The sequence below is a fragment of the Symphalangus syndactylus genome, chromosome 6 (genome assembly GCF_028878055.3).
Source record: "Symphalangus syndactylus isolate Jambi chromosome 6, NHGRI_mSymSyn1-v2.1_pri, whole genome shotgun sequence".
NCBI classification, from domain to species: Eukaryota; Metazoa; Chordata; class Mammalia; order Primates; family Hylobatidae; genus Symphalangus; species Symphalangus syndactylus.
Window position 1 is genome coordinate 102,150,104 of NC_072428.2, and position 20,546 is coordinate 102,170,649.

At 39.3% G+C, this 20,546-nt stretch overlaps 1 protein-coding gene across 5 annotated transcripts in view; it reads right to left on the bottom strand.

The window, feature by feature from the left end:
• Positions 1–20,546, bottom strand: part of DOCK4 (dedicator of cytokinesis 4) — a 472,131-nt gene that overhangs the window by 238,679 nt on the left and 212,906 nt on the right. For all 5 annotated transcript variants that reach the window (XM_063642121.1, XM_055283724.2, XM_063642120.1 and 2 more), the window contains exons 6-8: positions 18,212–18,360; positions 13,515–13,599; positions 6,380–6,531 (exon numbers count right to left, since the gene is read on the bottom strand). In XM_063642121.1, the coding sequence (XP_063498191.1) occupies positions 6,380–6,531; positions 13,515–13,599; positions 18,212–18,360 (386 nt within the window). The remainder of the gene's footprint in view (positions 1–6,379; positions 6,532–13,514; positions 13,600–18,211; positions 18,361–20,546) is intronic.

Here is a 20,546-nt window from a genome sequence, read left to right on the forward strand (position 1 = left end):
AGTACGTGATTTTTGCTTCTCCAATGTGGCTGTGCCTTCAGGAGACACTGGGCTGGTGATGTGACATAAACAAGTGAGGAAGGTAAACTGGAAAAGAAGCCTGGAGTAGGTGTGTTTGAGCAGGATGCCGTGGGAATGGGCCTCAATCTTTAGTCACTGCAAGAAGTGCCCAAAACACACTTTGCAGGCTTAACATACTGGGCCACCCTCAGGGATATTCAGTAATTGTTTTGAAACAAAATTAATGGGCTTTCTAAATATGGTCCAGCTTCAATGACAAGTTCTTATCAGGAAATGCACTCTTCCTGGTACTGAGGAGCTACTACGTGCTTCATAATTCTACTGAGTGAACGACAAAGGGAGTACTTTTACATGCTGGCTCCTTTTGTATTGGACACATCTAAGTACTTAATCTAAGATTTTGATCACTAGCATAAAGTAAGAATTGATGCCACTTTGCTATTTTGTTTTTTGAGGAGAATTATTATTTTTATGTACAAAAAACTCAACAGTGTATATTTAACCCAGTCTAGTGGTGGGTTCTTTAGCCTTTGCCTTTTCCAGCTTGGGAATGTGAGCCAAAGATTTTAGACCCAGGAAATTGCCTCCCCAGTGATGGTCGATGTCATCATATCTGTCGTCGTAATTGGTCCTGATAGCTTCCACTGGCTTAGCCAAAGCTCTTTTATTTTCCGAGCTAACGTGTGTGAAAGCGACAGTGGTGCAGGTCTTCCTGTGGACTAGACATTCCAGTCTTGCCTTCCCCTTGATAATGCAGTTAGGGACCCTCATTTTATGATGCAGGGCAGGCAGGAAGATAGTCAGCTCAATGGGATCCATGTCATGTGCAGTTACCATCAGTTGAGCCTTCTTGTTCTCCACCAAGGTGGTGATAGTGTTAATCCTGCTCAAAGAACAGGTAGTCTCTCAGTGGGCACATCCCCTTTGCCACAGCTTTCTTCTCAGCCTGGGCCAACAGCCTCTTCTTCTCTTGCCTTGTCTCTGGTCTGTACTTGTGGGCCAGCTTATGCAGCTGAGTAGCTGTTTGGTGGTCCAAGGCCTGAGTGAACTGGTTAATCACAGGAGGCACTTTCAGCCACTTATGGGGGATGGCTCTTTGCCACAGCAACCTGATATAGCGGGGCCATTTCACAAAGCCAGGGAGGTCTCTTTTGGGCTGGATGTCCTGTCAAATGCCAACATTCTTAGACCTTTTCTCAAACAGAGGATTTATCACTTTCTTGGCCTCCTGCTTCTTCAAGACAGCAGGGGTCAGGGCCACCTTCTTCCTCTTGGCCTTCTTTCCTTTCCACTTCATGGGTAGCTGGAGGAGCCACTTTGCTATTCTTAAAGTATTTCGAGAAGGACTCAATTTAAAACCCAACTTCTATAGCATAGACGATTTCTGAGGCCTATATCAGTTTCAGTATTACCATTATCAAGAATTCATAATAATTTATTATTAAGACTTTCAGTCTCTAAAGCTCCCTTTCTGGCCAATAAAATCCTGTTTAACTATGGAAACTTTCAGACAAATACTGAAGTGCTTAGGCAGTGATTCTGATGCGACTGCTGGTGGCGTGGTTCAGAGGGCAGGCTTTGGGCCAGAGCACGGGGTCTGCAGCTCTGCTCTGCCTTTTGCCACTTACAGAAGCTTGGTCACCTTCTCTAGCCTCTCGGTGTCTTGGCTTCCTCATCTGTAAAATTGGTGCAAATAATATATTTAAAGCACTTAGAACAGAGTATGACAGATGGTTAGTGCTCAATAAATGCTGGCTGTTTGCTTCTTAAAGGAGGAATTTTTTTTTTCAAAGTACTAACCAGTTATCTGTCTTATGTGAGGAATAAACACCCTGTTTCCTAATCTGTCCTCTATAGGTTTTGCACATATTGGTCCCTCTACCTGTACCTGGACAAGGTAACATTCTGTGATCAATGGCCAGACTGAAGCCTTAAAGATCATTTAGACTACATTCTACTTTTTTTTTTTAATGTTTTTTAGCATTTATTATGGAAATTTTTAAATATAAAGAAACAAAAAAAATTTCCAGTGAACACATATATACATACTACCTAGATTCTATTATTAACACTTATCATACATTTTATCACATCTCTAGTTCTCTGTCCTTCTATCTTTAAATTTTTTTTAAAATTTTTTTATATGAAGAAGTTCTTTAGTGGTGATTTCTAAGATTTTATTGCACCCATCACCTAAACAGTGTACACTGTACCCAGTGTGTAGTCTTTTATCCCTAATCCCCCTCACACCCTTTCCCCGGAGTTCACAAAGTCTGTGGCGTCATTCCTATGCCTTTACATCCTTATAGCTTAGCTCCAACTTATGAGTGAGAACAGATGACGTTTGGTTTTCCATTCCTAAGTTTCTTCACTTAGAATAATGGTCTCTAATTCCACCCAGGTTGCTGCAAAAGCCATTATTTCATTCCTTTATATGGCTGAGTAGTATTCCATGGCATGTATATATATATCTCACATTTTCTTTATCCACTCATTGATTGATGGGCATTTGGGCTGGTTCCACATTACTGCAATTGCAAATTGTGCTGTTAAAAACATGAGTGTGCAAGTATCTTTTTCGTATACTGACTTGTTTTCCTCTGGCATTTTACTTTTTGTAAATTATAGCACTAACCCTCCTACTTAATAACACAAGCATTCACTTAACTATACCATCTTTTGTCCACTGATTTTCAATGTTTGCAATTAGACTTTGAACTCTCAAAACAAAATAAACCAAATGACAAATAAGTTCCAGGAATTTAAGAGGAAGAGGGAAGCAAGAGCTGAAATTTATGTGTAAGACTTATCTGCAACATATGGACTTTATTTGGATCTCAATTTGAACAATTTGTAAAACAATATTTATGAGTCAATAGGGGAAATCTGAATCCAGTGGCAAATGAATATTTGATGATGTTAAAGGAATATCCATTTTTTAGATGATAATTCCTTTAGAGTTCCTTTTTTTTAATATTTGAAAATGTTACGAGGTCAGGAATTTGCTTCAAAATAATCTGGGGGTAAAGATAAAAATTGGAAAGGAATGTGGTTAAAAGAAGATCAAACTTGTGTTGACAGTTGTTGAAGCTGGTGGAGGGTACATAAGGGTTCCTTACAATAGTCTACTACTATATATGTCGGAAATTTTTCTAAAATAAAAAGTTTAAAAGACATACAAAATTTTAAAACACTCACAAATAAGAAGAAATATAACAATGCCTTAAAATCACACCTCACATTCACAGTACTTTTTTCTGAGAAGATGCAGACATTTGATACTCATTACCTACACCAGGTGGGATGAAGGCAGCAAGAACTGTTAGCAGTTCCAAGATGAAAGAAAAAAATAGAAGGAAGTAAAGGGGTCAGGGCTGCAGAGTCACCATCAACTGCAGAGACAAGAGTCAGGCCCAGTCTTCAGATCTGTGCATCCTAAGGCCTCTTCATGCAGGGACGGTGAACTGCTCTGTGTTCCCAGCAGTTTGAACCAAACTAACTCATTACAAAGTTTTGAACACTTCCTAAAAGAAAACAATCACTGTGTGGCCTAAGGCCTCAGAAACATCAAGAACATAAATCTGAGGCTGTTCCAAACATCTAGTAAGCATATATTGTGATACTTATCCATTCTTTTGCCAATCACCTTTATGGTGATTGTGAGTTTGAGAGGTGAGAGCCACAGATAACCAAACGCATTGAGGAGAAGCAGTGGGAAGGGATTGACTTGATTTCTCCTAGGATCATTACAGATCAGGTGGGATATTGAAGAGGGGTGTGTGTGTGTGGGGGGGGGGCAGGTGCAGAGAAAGGAGGAGGAAGGAAAAGGGATGGGGAGGAGGGTGACAAAAGGGGAGGGTGAAGGCAGAAGTGAGAGAGGGAAAAGCAGAGGGAGAGACCAGGGGAAGTAGGCAGGCATGGCAGCCCAGCCACATTACAGACGAGGAAACCTACACAGCTCCTGGCTTGAACTTGTGGAACACAAACACAACATTTTGGCGGACGCTGTACCCGAGTTATTATCTTACTTTTGCTAAGGATATAGGAATAAAATAAGGAGCCCTCTGAAGATCAATACCTATTTAGAATGAGAAAATTTGAAAATGTTTATAATGAGATGATATTTAGAGACAAGCTAATATTAATCCCAAATTAGTACAATCCTATGATAATGCAATTTGAGCATTAGTGGCAAAGGGGAGTTTGTATTCCACAAAAACTTTAGCTTAACAGGCGACCAGGCACAGTGGCTCATGCCTATAATCTCCAGCACTTTGGGAGGCCAAGGCGGGGGGATCACTTGAGGCCAGGAGTTCAAGACCAGCCTGGTCAACATGGCGAAACCCCGTCTCTACTAAAAATACAAAAATTAGCTGGGCGTGGTGGTGGGTGTCTGTAATCCCAGCTACTTGGGAGGCTGAGGCACGAGAATCACTTGAACCCAGGAGGTGGAGGTTGCAGTGGGCCAAGAATGTGCCACTGAGCTCCAGCCTGGGTGACAGAGCAAGACTCTGTCTCAAACAAAAACAAACAAAAAAAACTTTAGTTTAACAGAAATGAGCAAAAGAATAACTTTAGTTCTTCCTTTTACATTCTATATAGTTTATAAAGCATATTAAAGAGATCACATATTATACAGACAATGTTATAAAGATTTTGTAAACTAAACTACCCATAAACCAGACACACTTCAACATATAAACAAATATTATCTCTAAATAATCTTTCACATTTCTAAAGTATAACTTGGATCAGTTTTTCACGCCTTTTCTTCCCTTTTTAGTAGTGCTGATTTATAAAGAGGCAAAGTTCTTTTAACACACTGATTCAATTCCTCTAACAGTGTAGAAAGTAGATTTTAAAACTGTATTACCACTGTTATTTCCACACCTCATAAATTTTGTGCCTGGTGCACAAAAACACCACCTTCTAAATTCTATGGACATAGTCCACTGTCAAGAAATAAAAAGTACACTTACTAGTAGATAATGACTAAGATATAAGCTAATTCAACAAAGATTTTATGGCTGTAACTGCATTAAAAATAAACTTCACACATATTCCCTAGAAAAAGAAAACTATTTTACCAGAAAAGAATTACTCCAAGATTATTTTCTGTTTATAAAATAATAGGCCAGGCGCAGTGGCTCATGCCTGTAATCCCAGCACTTTGGGAGGCTGAGGCAGGTGGATTATCTGAGGTCAGGAGTTCGAGACCAGCCTGGCCAACATGGTGAAACCGCATCTCTACTAAAAATACAAAAATTAGCTGGGCAAGCTACTCAGGAGGCTGAGGCAGGAGAATCACTTGAACCCAGGAGGTGGAGGTTACAGTGAGCCAAGACCGCATCACTGCACTCCAGCCTGGGTGACAGAGAAAGACTCCATCTCAAAAAAAAAAAAAAAAAATTATATATATATATATGTGTGTGTGTGTGTGTGCGTGTGTGTGTGTGTATATATATGTGTGTGTATATGTGTGTGTGTATATATTATATATATATATTATATATATATATAATATATATATATATATATATATGAGACTCGGTATTGCCTACCATTGTTAGTGTTTATTGAAAAGTATTTTTTTAAAGCATGGTACAGTTGGGTCATTGTGTGTGATTTGTGTGATTCAATTCAAATTCTCAATTTATCTGTGAAATTTTTAATTTGAAAGATGGCATGTTTTATGTTTAACTTTAAAACAAATATTAAAAATTTTAGACAAAAAAGTTTTAATAGGAGCTGAGACTTTCGGATAACAACCAAAACATACACTATATATCTTTTCCTAAATACTGAAAGAGAAAAGAGAACCAAAAGAGAATTGTAATAGGTAAGACTCAGAGAACTGAGAAAGAAAAAGAAATATGTGAAAATTAGGTATCATCTCAAAGCTCTGAAACTTTAATGGGAAGGTTTCTAAGTATTTAGTTGTCTCTTTAAACCATTTGATCCTGATAGGATAAGAATAACAGAATGGTTTACTGAAAATCTGAAAGATACAGCATGCTGTGATAAGCAAACTTCTCCAGAGAATCTGTATCTTCTTTATGTTACCAATACAAAATAATTAAAACAAATAACAGACTTGATATCCATGCCATACTTCCATTTAATATCAATTATTCTGATTCTATAGCCCTTTTGAATTTGTCAAAGAATGCCGCATTCATCATCCCTCACAGAAACATCCAAAGAACAGGCAGCTTAGAAACTCAGAGTTCTACTGGTGAGAAAATTGAGGCTGATGGAGTAAAAAGTATACAAGATAAATATCTTAACAGCTTGCCAATCACAAATATCCACCATTCTAACATTAAGACATTGAAACCCTATCTCCACATGCAGGTACCTGATTGGCCGGTTCTCTTTACTGTCAAAGAGTGAGAAGATGACCTCCAGCTCCTCTCCCAGGTTGGAACACATGAGGCTCTTCATCTGGACAAAGAGGTGGTGACTGCTGGCCTGCACCGGGGTGTCTTTCTTCCGATGTCGATGTTCCATCTGAATGACATCCCCCAACAAAAACATGATCAGCATGGACTGAAGGAAATAATAGGACCCAACAAACTAGTTAGCTATGAGGTGACTGTGATGTCCTATGCCATAACTTTTTATTTTGCTGTGAATTTGGTATCTAAATCCACAGCAAAATATACATTCTATGTCTTTAGACTATGGACATAGAAATAGTCTGGAAGTTATCCAATTTAACTTTGGATGTTAAATTCCAAATTTTCTTCCAACTTCTAAAATAAGAAACCGTGAAGTTTATAGATTATCAAAGAACCTTGCTTGAAGAATTTTTAAAATCATTAATGTTAAAATAACAACTCACTGAGTAGATTCAGGAAGCAGGAAGTTCAAAGGATTCTTTTGCTCCCTTATCAACTCCCAAGATGAGAACAAATTATTAGTCATCTTTTTAAAAAGCAGACTAAATTATATCTAAGTTATCACTTCTCATTACTCATAATTAAAAGTTCTTTTAGGTTATACTAAATTGTAAAGTTGTGGTAGTTGTCTAAGACAGGCTGTGGCAAATAATAGTTTCTAACTTGCTGTGGCGCCATAGGGAGAGACCTAGGAAAGCCAGCAAGGTGTCTAAAGCTAAGATAGCATCTATGTCCACCTTGAATTCCTTCCTCAATACAGCCAGTCCAGGCTCAACTTGGGCAACAAGACAAGATGTGAGTTCCCACAGGTTGAGGGAGAAAAAGAATCATTCACGAGTCCAGGAAGGAGGATAACATGGGGATGATCATTCATCCAACATACATTCAAGTATCTCCTATGTACCAAGCCCTGGGAACACAATGATGAGTAAAAACAGAAACAGGTCACACCTTCACAGAGCATCTATCTACTAGGGGAAGCAGACATGAACAAAATTGTCACACATACACATGTAAAACTGCAACTGTGACGAATGGAAGCAAAGACCCAGATTACTGTTATTATTATTTTTGAGGCAGTATCTTGCTCTACTGCCTAGGCTGGACTGCAGTGGCACAATCTCAGCTCACTGCAGCCTCTACCTCTCAGGCTCAAGCGATCCTCCTGCCTCGGCCTCCAGAGTACCTGGGATTACAGGCACGTGTTACCACACCCAGCTAATTTTCATACTTTTTGTAGAGATAAGGTTTCACCATGTTGCCCAGGCTGGTCTTGAACTCCTGGACTCAAGCGATCCTCCTGCCTCAGCCTGCCCAAGTGCTGGGATTACAGGTGTGGGCTACTGCGCCCAGCCTAAAGATCCAGATTATGATGAGAGTATAAAAGTGGGGATTTGACATGAGACTGGGCAGGCGTCCTGGGAAAATGGCGCTTTAGCTGAGAGGTAAGGAGGGTGCAGGATTTACCTATCTAGGTTAGAGCTCCTCACACTGCTTGCAGTGAGGGAGCAGGTTATTTCTCTCCATAATTCACTGCAGACTGATTCTTTCATGAAATACAATAAAAATGCCATGGCAATGTCAAAATGCCATAAAAGTTTCTAATCACTTACTTGTCATTTGTATAGTTGGACCAACAGTTCAAGGTCCAGCTATTTCTTGGACCACACTTCGAGTAACACTGACTCAGGATAAGAGTACAGGAAAAACACGTGACTAGGCTTCTGTATTAATAGAACAGGTGCTAAGAATGTGGAAGATTATCACTTTCATAGCACAGACTAATAACAAAACTACCTCTTTTGGATCACTTTGACAATTAAAAAAATAGTTCAGGGATTTCAATTTCATTGTAACAGAGCCATAGCCTGTGTTGAGGGATAAGGTAAATGACCCTATGTCTACATTAGCCATCTTTTTACGCCTTTGAGTTCAAAAACTACTGAATGACCAAATGAAGCCAAAATGTCATGTAAATTTACAAGTGTTAACGCAACACAAAATCACTAGAATTTTTTCACGCTTAGAAGTTAAAACTTTTATTCTGAACTACTTGAGAAGCAAAGGGTGGAAAAAATTTAGCTAAATTCATCTATAATCACTGTATACTCAACAGGTACACTGGGACTCTCTTCATAGAAGTGGAGAGTAAGTAAGTTGTTTTTAAAAGTAGACCTAAGCATTGAGGCATGTGTGGGCTATAATTACTAAACACAGTTTCCTGGAGAAAAATATTCTACCTGTAGGAAAAAAGAATGATTTTGCCTTGTTTTCTATAAAGGTTGCTCTACTTTGTGCTTTAACAATTTTTTTTTTAACTGTGGCAAAAGTGGCATCATATGTTCATAAAAATACATCTCTAACTATCAAGGCTTCCCCATTCCCCTCCACCCCACCAGAACTGCTAATTTATTTACTGATTTACTTAAAAGAAAACATATGCTTACTTAAAAGGGTAACAGAGCACAAGCTACTATGAAGAACTGAATGACTACTAAAGGCCAGAGCTAGAGAAATGGATGAAAAACCCTATGAAAAGAATAGACCTTAAGGAGATATCCTCTCTTAACCTCAAACAGTGCAAAGTTCCCTGCACCAATCACAACATTCACAAGAATTGAGGGGAAAAAATTAGCTCCTTTACTGATGCAACGAATCCAATATATCTAGATCAGTGGTTCTCAACCTTGGCTACAGTTTAGAGTCCCCAAGAGAGCTTTTAAAAAATATTTATGCCCAGGTCTTATCTCAGAACAATTAAATTAGAATTTCTAGGGGCTGGGGGTCCAAAGACTGGCAGTTTTAAAAGCTCCCCAGGTGATTCTAATGGGCAATGAGGGTTGAGAATCACTGATCAGGATCATGTGCAGACAGATGCAAATCACGGCAAACTAAACAATGTATTGCTGTGTCTTCCGAGTAATTATGGCCTTGGAACTTTTGTTCCTTGAATGCATGCTAGTAATAAGCCTGCCTGACTCTACCCTTTGCACATTTAACATGGGCCCTCATATCTGGCACACTCTAGCACTGAAAATACCCCTCTTCCCATCCCTACTATTCTTTCAGGTCTAGGACCCATTTGGACTTAGCAGGTTATGATTACTTTCTTTTCTCTTGGTAATTCGGTACTTCGGCAAACTGCTAAAAAATCTCTGTGAAAGTATTATTACAATCAAATTAAAAAGTCAAGTTCACACTTCAAGAGCTTGAGATAATTTGTGGCTACAAATGCACCTATCAGTTACTCTAACTGTGCTTAACAGTTGAACTAGCTCTTTGATTAGGGGAAGAAAGAGATTCATCCCAAAGATTTATTTAACTGACTCAAATTTTTAATCTTCAAATAAAGCATTAATTATTGAATGAACTGTCTACACCAGGGTTTATCAACCTCAGTGCTACTGACAACTAGGCTGAATATTTGTTGTGGGGGCTGTCCTGGGCTTTGTAGGACATCTAGCAGCTTTTCCTAGCCTCTACCTACCAGATTCCAATAGTACTTCTCCTTCCCATCTCCTGTTGTGACAACGAAAAATGTCTCCAGACAATGCCAAATATCCCCTTGGGTTGAAATTGCATGTGAGAACCACTGTGTTCCCTCTGAGATCTGCTAGTCTAACCTTCTAAGAATTGCAGAGTAAGCAGATGCATGATCTTACAAGACCAAGACAGGTTTCTAAACAGATAGAAACCTGCAGGCACAAATAGGAGAGAAGCTGGCTAATAAGGTTCCCTTTATTTATAGAAGGATTGAAATCTTGCCTTTGGCACTAAACCAAACTATCTAAGTGGACATATGCTAACACTGTGCGGTTTAGCACTTTTCCTGCTTAAATGAACACAATTAGGTGAGAAAGATCTGCTAACAGGGCTATCAAGAAACTAAAGTGAGACATTTTTTTCTAATGATACAATATGAATTTAGTAAGATGCAAACACTTGTGTTTCAAACATGACACTGACTAGGAAGAAGTAAAAGAAGAAAAGCAGCAACAATTAATCAAATGTCCTCTGTGTTGGGCCATTTAACCTCCATGCTGAGGTCCTTGACCCAAAGTGACAATAAATTGCCAAACAACAACAAGGGATTGGTGATGGTGCCTCCCAGCTCTCCCTGGTGAAATCAATAGTCAGTCACTTTCATGTTGAACAGAGAAAAACACCAGGGCTACAGAGAATCTTATTACTGCTAGGCCAGGATACAAACAGAAACTTGAAAAAGAAACTGCCTTATGGATGTTGGGCTTAATACCTGGGTGATGGGATGGTCTGTGCAGCAAACCACCATGGCACACATTTACCTATGTAACAAACCTGCACAACCTGCACATGTACCCCGGAACTTAAAATAGAAGTTGAAGAGAAAAATAAAGGAAAAAAGAAAAAGAAACTGCCTTAAAGAAAAGCACATGCTCTTCTGAAGCTTCTAATTATTTGAGTTGTTCTTGGGCTATTGTCGTTGTTTTGGAAATAGTCAAGTGCAACCAGCACTGAGGAGAAAATAAGTTTTCATGTCAAATCACATTTTATTTTCTTCATCTATAAAATGAAGATTTTGGACTAGGATCTGAGCTGTAACATACTAAAATATCCCCTGCTGTCTTTCCCACCAACAGCCAACATTGCTAATCGATGAGACCCTGGAATCTCATCGACACTGAACTCTGGGCAGCGACCCACCAATAAACTGGAATGCTGAAAGAGGTTAAATCAATTTGCCATCCCATATATAATGCTACATGAAAAGAACAGAGACAAAATTACATACGCACAAAATCAAACTCAGGAAAATAAAATATATTTGTGTCACATCAGTTATTTATCCAATACCTGCCATACTCAACTAAAAACAGGGGTGTGCCTAAGCTCTGCCAATGAGATGTAAGTGCAAGTGTTGTGCGGAACTTCCAGGAAGGTTCATTAAAGTATTTGCGTCAACTGAGAGAAACCTGTCTCCTTCCTACTGCCTGGAATGCAAATATGATGGCTAGAACTCTTGCAGCTATACTGCACTTAGAGGTGTTCTTGGTGATGGAAGCCATGTTCAATGTAGCAGAAAGATAAGGCTCTTTTCATACCATAAAACCACAACCAAACCCAGAAATTCCTGTTTCTAAACTTGCATACTTTAAGAAATAAATTTCTATCATGTTTTAGCTTCTGCTTTTTATTTATTTCATGACACAGCCAAATCTAACCCTAATATGAGGCGTCAATTATTTTTACCCTGTTGGCTCTCCAATGCAGATGAAATAAAGATAAGAAAGGAATGAAAACTGACTAAATGCTTATGTGTTGTGCAAATATTATCTGTCAAGGAAAGGCATTTTACATATATTTCTTATCTAATCTTCGTAATAAAAATAAAAATAATTATTTCCCCATTTAGTAGATGAATAAACTGAGGCTTTGAGAGATTAAATAATAAATCCAAGACCCAAATAACTGGTAAAAGAGATAGACTGTAAATGTAGTTGTTTGGAGCCAATAATCCACAGTCTTTTCATGATACCGTAATGATCTCCAAAGCATTGACTGGGTGCTTACTAAGTGCAAAAGCACTGTACAAGACTATCTTGGACATATAGAGGTATATACAGTGTGTCCCCTAAAGGAACTTAAAAATTAAGTGAGAGATGTTCTTAAAAGTGAGAGAATATGATGTTCAATAAGTTAAATAAATGAACAAAAATAAAGATGCCACATCAGAGGATATGACTGACAAACTATACAGATTATATTTGTTACGTAAGCTAAGAGGCAGTGATGACTTTAACTTGGAATGCTCTTATTTTTCCTTTTTCGCCTCCCACTAACTGACCTCTATGTTCTCGCTACATGCCAGATACTCTGTTTAGCACTGATGTCATGAAGGCAAGCAGCACACAACACCACTCTGAAGAAATTCAATATACAATAAAGAATATCCTCTAAAAAATGGAATTGATTCCAACTGACACAATGAAGTATATATAATCTGAACATCAATTTGATGATCATGGAAAAATCTGAAAGCAATATTAAGAACTGCCTTCTCAAATCAGATACATCCCCAGTGGACTTACTGAAATTTTCCTCCACATTTTTCAGACATGGATAATCTTCAGGTTAAGAATATCTCATTATTCTCAGAAAAATAAGCTTGGAAAGATATGCCAAAAGAGGCAGGATCATCCAAAAAGGAGTCTACTATTTCCAATAGGCAGTCCTTCTTGGAACTTTATGGTAAGAAGCAGCAGTAATGAGATCAAAGTACAATTATGCTTAGGGTGATGGTCTTTGAAAGCCCATCCTAACCACCCTCTTCTCTGATTTTGGATTTTCAGAACTTAGTTAATATCAAGATATTAGGTACATTTCATATAATTTTAAGAATACAAGGCTAAACAGAAGGCAGATTGGACCAGACTTGGGGAACCTGGATGCCAAGCAAAAAAACTGGACTTTAACTTACCATGTAACTAGAAAAAAAAACTCAAGTCATAAGTGAGACCATGATGGGCAATATGATCAAATATTTTAAGATGATTCACGGGCTTCAGTACTTAGGAATGGACTGGGGTCTGGGAAGGGTGGGTATAAGTCCAGCAGTTGAAGACTAAGGAGGAGACCGTTTCAGTAGTTGGTGTATATAGTGCTATTATGTACACACACACACACACACACACACACTATATGTATATAGAGCTAATGGGGGCAGGAGGAGGGTTAACATGCTGCTGAGCCAAGACGAGACACCATTAGTTACAGCATGGTCCTCAAACACAACAGATAAGTATGTGTGACTTGTAAGCATTTCATTACACCAGACAAAAAGTGGAAAGATTTGCAAAAGCACTGAAAATATCTTTGTATTGACTTCCTGGTGCCTGGGCATTGAGGACCCACTGGAGAGTATCATGTTATTCTTAGACAGGTAGTGTCTCAGTACTGTACTGAGGGCATGGTCACCTCAGCTCTCAAGTTTTTTTACTCTCTCTAAATTAATCCTGGAACATCCTGTTTTTACAAAATCAAGCAAGTATGAGGAGTGCCATGGAAACCAGAAAATTAGGAGGGAGACTGGGAGCCAAGATTTCCTGTACCTACCAATCGGTAGAGCTCAGTAATGCTGATGTCTTCCGGATCCACCATTGCGTACTCTTTCCTAGGCACCAGGTCCAGTCCCAGTTGTCTAGAAAACAAATTGCAAAAGTTTAGGGGAAAAGTTCCCTCCATGAAATATGTTAAAAACAATTGTTTTTTTACTACATCACTTGGAAATTAGGTATATCACCCACCATGCTTCTCTCACCTTGTATGACTTGTTACTACAGTCGGGGTAGACAATATAACTCCGCTGGACACTGGACAAAACTTGAAACATAGAAGGTGAGAAAGACAAGCAAATCCAGGAGGGATGGGTTGGCACTCTCAGTGGAGTGCTCCTGCCACTGGGGGCCTTAGCACCATATGGTGTGGAGCCTTCGGCGCCCTTCAAATTATCACAAGAGAAGGGCTTCCACACTGGAGTGAATGGAAACTAGAGCTAGACATCATTTGGTTCTAGAAATTGGAGTTGAGGGGAAGGAAATTTGGTCTTTAGAATTTGACCTAGCACCAGTATACTTAGCTGTGCCCAGAGTCAACATGTTTCTTATATGAATCTCTGGCAACTTGTGCATGGTCCTTATTTACAGCAAATTCTGAGGTCAGTCGTTAGGAGAAACTCAGTAAAGGCAGGAAATGGAAATGGGAGAAGAATTTTGGGCCTGGGCTGGCAGAATAGTTTAACCCTTTATGTCAGATTTCATTGTGGCTGACATGTGGCTTGCTGTGCTGAGAAGTATTCTAAGGTTATATCCAGCCTCAGAGGTACCAAGTATGGTAATTGACTTGTGATGTCTTCCCATCAACAGAGGAGCATGAGTCTAACTCTATTCTGGTTAGCTTCCCTCTAGCGACCTTCCTAGCATAATCCCCTCCAGGGCACCCACGGTAAAATGCTGACACCAATGTCACACAATTCTGTTCATCTCCTTAACCCTCCATGATCATCTCAAAGGCTACACAATGCCTGTGTAATGCCCTGTCGATCAAGGCCGAGATACCCTCTTCTCTAGCAGAACCCCCTCAACCGCCACATCCAAGGCCGCATACTCAGTTCTCTGAGGATCACTTGTTCTGAATCCCTTTCACATCACCACTCTTTCTAACACAGAAGCCTTCTGGTATCACACTTCCAATTATAGAACCACAGCTTTCTTACTTTTGTATTTAAAAAAAATCTGAAATTCTTCCATGCCCTCCCCCAAAATCTCATTAAGGTTTCATAAGTAAAATTTATTAATTCACCACCTACTTCAAGCCAGGCACTGCCCCAGCCACCCTGAGGGCTATTTGTTCTTAAGAAGATTAGAAAGCTGTCACCTCCTTGACAGTAGGAGCTGTCTTTCAGATACTAAAACAGTTTCTCAATTTTCCTAAATGATGTTTCTCTTTGGGAAACCTAGAAAAAAATTCACACACCCATTATTTAATGTTAGTTTAATTTTTAACTCACAATAAGCACTGTGATTTGTTTTCAAAATGTCCATGTTCCCCCTTGCTACATCTCACCAGGGATTCTGATAGGGTCTGTTTTCCATTCTCCATTCCCTTCTGAAAGAGAACCACTGTACTACAGTGTAAGTCATCATCTGACACTGGGTCAATATTGCTGATGAAGATCATTTAGCAAAGGAAAGAGGGCATACAACCAGTGTGATACCTGTCTTACTCATAGCTCCTTCTATGAGAAGCTGCTCTACCCACTCTCTCTGCTGGGAGTGGTGGTGGCAGACAAGGTAGTCATCTGACCATCTCCCCTTCCTGAGCCACACCTGATTGAACAATGGGTAAGCACCTGACCTAAGGACAAATAACCCAGAGACTGGCCAGTAGCTTATGAGAGGCTGGTATAAAATGCTCGGCCCAAACAGGAATATTAGACATTGGTTGTCAATAAGATTCCCTCCTTGAGAATTTGAACTTGGAAATTCAGACATCAGTCACATGCAGGAGGAAGATAAGATACGTGAAGACAGGTGACCTACATGGCTGCAGAATGAGTGCAGAAATTCTGCAACCTCAGACACCTGTAATCTACAAGTCTTTTTCTCCTATAGTCTTGATTGTTCAGCTTCTGTTAGCTTCCTGGCATCCTGGTTATGTGAAGAGTCTTATTTGTTTCTATTTAGTTTTGTTAATTCCTAGGTACATCTTCCCATGGTTTGAGGTTTCCTAGCCCACAGAGTAGAATCGAGGAAGTGCTTTACAAAGAATAAGGAGAAATGAGGCAAGTAGAGGAGAGAGAGGATGAGAGGAGATCACACAGGGAGAGTGTCATGTTTTCTATCAACTCAGTTACTAAACTACTCTGTGACACAAGAAGAAAGGATTAACTGATTGCCTCCTCCCACATAATATCAGCAGAAAAGTCAAAGAACATCGTGTTGTAGGACTCTGTGGGCAACAGAAACATGTACCATTATTTTAGTGCTGTCTGAGGTTCCCAGGCAAGAACAATTCTTTTGCTGGCCCTGTTAGGAAATGAGATTAATGATCTCTTCTTCCTAAGCTTCCCACATCAAGAGGGCTTCTTTTCACTACTCTTCAAGAGTTTAATATACAATGTGAGATGGAACACATTCTTAATTTATGTTCATCCAGAGATTTATGTGTTGGCAGCTTATTTTGCAGGACAATTTCATCTAGTTTAATAGGCAAGAGATTAACTTAATTTGCTTTCCATGAGCACTATTCAATAAGAAAAAAAATGTATACTTAAAGGAATAAGGTAAATTCATAATCTCTGTACTGTAAGTTATTTTAAAATAAACAGTCAAAGAATTTCAAAGAAAACAGAATCATAGCTCAGAAAATTCATGAAGTTGAAGATGATCTAAATAAATTATACTGCTCATTTTCATGCATCAATGTTTTACCAGCTTATCATAAATTAGCCACAGAACTGCCCAAAGTACAAGCCAGAACTTACGTAAGTCAAAAACTGAGTCATGATTCAGTCATAATTAATGTTTTTCCTTCCTTCCCCTTTTCATTCTGCCATCATTTTCTTTCATAAAACTGAAGAAGTATCATTTTCTTACCTGATCTACATTCCTATGTTATTTTGGATAAGCTAACTTCCTCCAACTTTCTTCCTATTTACAAACTAGTCCTTTAAATGAGGACCAGCATAATGACTAAGACCCAAAATAATTCAGAGAATCCTCAAAGGTTTTTCAAAACAATAAAGAAATACATATTAGGCAGCATAGGTTTTGCTCCAGTGGACCCCTCCCACTCCACAATAATAGAGATTTGAGATAATCTCCTGTGAAATTCATTCCCATGGCAGGATAGGAAGTTCCCTGTAAATGGCTGGCAAGTCTAATCTGTTAGGAGGTGCTGTGTGTTTTAAATGTCATCCTTGAGCTGAAAGCACCCTTGCGCTTTTTCTAGTTCAACTTCCTCCTTCAACAGATGAGGAACTGACATGAAGAGGGTTAAGGAATTTGCTTCAGGTCCTAAGAAAGCAGAGTGCTCTTGCTGCCCCTCCACATTTGTACCTGTTTTATTTCTCACAGGAATGAATCTTCTAGAGATAAATGAATTGGGCTCTTCTATTCATCGTCTGTAAAAAGATGAATGGCACATCCTATTCAACAAAATACCGGAAGTCCTCTGAGTGAGATGGAGGTTTAAAAATCTGTTAGTAGGTCTGGGTATTCACATTCAGAGTGTGTAACATCTTGGGAAGAATCAAACCTGGCTTCTGACAAAGTGATTTCCTATGGTAATGGGAAGTGGCATTCTGCTTCAAATTGGTTTTTCCACATTCAGTAAGAGGCAAATTTACCCATGGTTCACTTCCTGTCATTTTCTTCATTTCTGTCTGCTTTCCTTTTTTTTCTGTTGCCCTAAGATCCTCTGAAGGTCCAAATAGCAAATGGGGATTTGGAGAAAGGAAAAGAAGGGAAGATAGGGCCATGTGAGTTATTAAAGAACCATGTCACTGCTTTAAACCTAAACCTCATGCAACCCTAGGATCTCAGTCAAAGGTGACTTATTCTAATTGGTCACTTCTATGTTAATATTCACATTTAGTACAATATCAGCCTTGGTCAGAGCTTTCAGTGATTAGATTTACCATTTCAGTACATGGCTGGTATTTTAAATTAGTCACTTACGGTTTTGTTTAAAAATAAATCTCGGTCAAGAACAGCTTTTTACTGAGTTCTCTCAGGCAGCTCCTCAAAGTAGCTAATATGTATGTACAGGACTAATCACAGCAATAATAAAAGGCCCCACCAGTGCACTTGTCATAAGACTTTTCACAGAAGCTGTTAACATTAGTGTCTCCCTCCGGATTATATTGGTGACCTATTACCACGATATTGAAAAGATTTTTTTTAAAAGCAAATCCACATGCCAAACCTAAAGCCTATTTGAGAACAAGATCCATTTTAGCCAGAAGCCACATCTAATTCATTGCTGTGAATATTTCATTTTCCATGAGCATGTCCACACCATCAGGCCACATATGATACTAGACAATAAACAACATTTCAGTGCCTACACCAGCTTGAGAAGAAATGGTTCTCGGCTCTATCAATGACAGTTCGCACTAAGCCTCCAAAAACAGGAAACATGAAAAAGCCCATAGGATTGCTTCCAGTGACATTACCACGTTCTGGCTCAGGCCTATGTCACTTCCATTGTGTTCACCTACTAGAGGCCGCCCTGTGATGCTCAATACTCACTCATTGCCCCAGTCAAGCCGGGCAGTAATGTGGCGCTTCACGTCCTTCATCCGGTCGTGGGTGAGGTGGCCCACCAGCACCTGCCGCCTCAGGTCCAGGATTTCATTCATGATGTGCCACAGCCGGTGGAAGAGATCGCCTTCATTGCGCTAAGAAGTACATAAATGTGGAGATTTGGCAGTCAGTCCCCATACTGAGTTGTGGCATAACCAAAAAGGAAAGGGAAGAGGCCCATTCTGGTTACCCGCTATGTGCTTGCCACTCTGGACAGAGGTCCGTTAATAGACAAACTGTTCGCTCACTGTCCTCAAACACACTCGCTGCCTTCTCTATATGCTTCATCTAAGTTTCACAACACTGCTCTTATGTCCAGAAATGCAACTTTACTTCTCACGTGCTCCTTTTATTTACTTATTTTTTAAACACTACTCAAATGCTACTACCCAAGAAGGCTCGGCTTGACTTCCACCTCCATCAGGAAATCTTCCCTGATCACTTTTGCTCACATTCTTTTCTCTCTTCTCTGTGCCATGGCTGCATGCAACTAAAGCTGATGAGATGGAAGACATTGTTTTCCAATTATATTTCTTGCACATTGGTCTCAATACTTTATTGGATCCCCTATCAGAAGTTGGGCACAAAATTCATTCATTGATGGATATGCACTGCTATTATTGGGCCAGTATTTAGACTTTTAAAAAGGTAATGCTTTCTTTCTTACTTTTAAACAATCATGGAGATTCAAGATAATCTCCTGTGGAATTCAATTTAAGCTCCGTGGTTTACTGGAAAGAAGACAAGTTAAAATCCTGGTTTTGTCACTTACTAGTGGTACAGACTTTAAGAATCAATTTTGTCATCTGTACATGGACAGCACTTTCTGCAAGCCTGTTTTACGGATTAGTGGTAGCAACTGTGCAGAGAGCACTACAGCACAGCGGCAGAGAATATCAACTTACTTAGAGCCAAACAACTTCAATCTGAATTTCAGTTTTGCCATTTACTGGCTGAAAAAGCTTTTGACAATTCATTAACATTTTTGTGCTTGTTTTTTTCATCTGTAAAACAGGTATTATAGTACCTACTTCCCAGGGTGGTTGTGAGGATTAATGAGTTATTAAAACTCTGAGAATGATGCCTGGCCCAGAAAAAATATGTAAGTATTAGCTGTTATTAGTACTAGAGTACTGTTATTGTTTTGGGCTTGGTCCAGAATGAGCCCTCTACAAATACTGTTTCTTCCCCAAAACCAAAATATATATCCCTTACCCCAGAGACAACAGAGTAAATCTTATCTAAGTCTTTACCCTTTGTCTTTCTTAACCAGCAGCTATGCTTTTACTTTCCACAAAAATTAGGAGTGGACTTCATGAGCAGTGATATGAAAGTACTGAGGTTATCATCCTTCTAAAGTCTTCTACAGCTGTAAGCTGCCAGAAATATCAAATTCTGGGTGATGGGTAAAGACATTCAGACATCACGTACTTTTTATTTTAAAAAGTAGTGACGTGTTATCTCCTTTTTCAGTACTTGGTGTCTTGAATGTTTCACGTGATGTGCAGGTCAGACGAACTTGCCAGAGAAACAAAAAGCATTCTCCACGATGTCACCCCTGATCCTCCTCAGTATAAATCATCTTGCTTGTCTCTCAACTCCGAAAGCACTCTGTTGGGCCCATTCTTCTATTGCTTCTCACTCTTAACTCACGTTACACACTCCCATACAAGCCATTACAAGGCCACTGTAACACAATACTCTTGTAACTAACTGCTCAGTGTCCATGTCCTCCCCGTGGCTGTAAGTGCCCAATCACATGGCTGTCTGCCTGTGTATCCCTAACAGCTGGAGAATGCATGAATGAATAGCTTGATTTAAACATGTTAATTTTTGTGGATCTCAAGAGGTAGGTTCTGTACAGGCGATACAAACACTTGAGGAAGTCAGTGTAGGAAGGAAAAGTCCACCGAAGTCAATACAATTATATAAGCAAGTTATTAAACAAGTCAAATCTCATGTAGCAAAGAAGAGAGACAGCACCTTTTTCAACTGACTGTCACAGGGAGAAAGTCACCTGCCTGCTCTTGGGAAAGGCATTCTGTAGTTGTTTAGTAGGATGGACTTGATTTTCTGTGATGTCATCTCTAGTACTTAAGTTTAAGAGAACATTAAGAAGAATTAAGGGAAGAAAACCCAGATGTGGCAAGAATGCTGACATACTGCAGGCCTGGCCAGCAAACCTGCTCTACTAGTGTAAGAAAAAGTTCTACAACTGAACATCTAGTCATAAAATCATGATTCTTTAAACATTGGATAGTTATGAAGGCTATTCAGATAT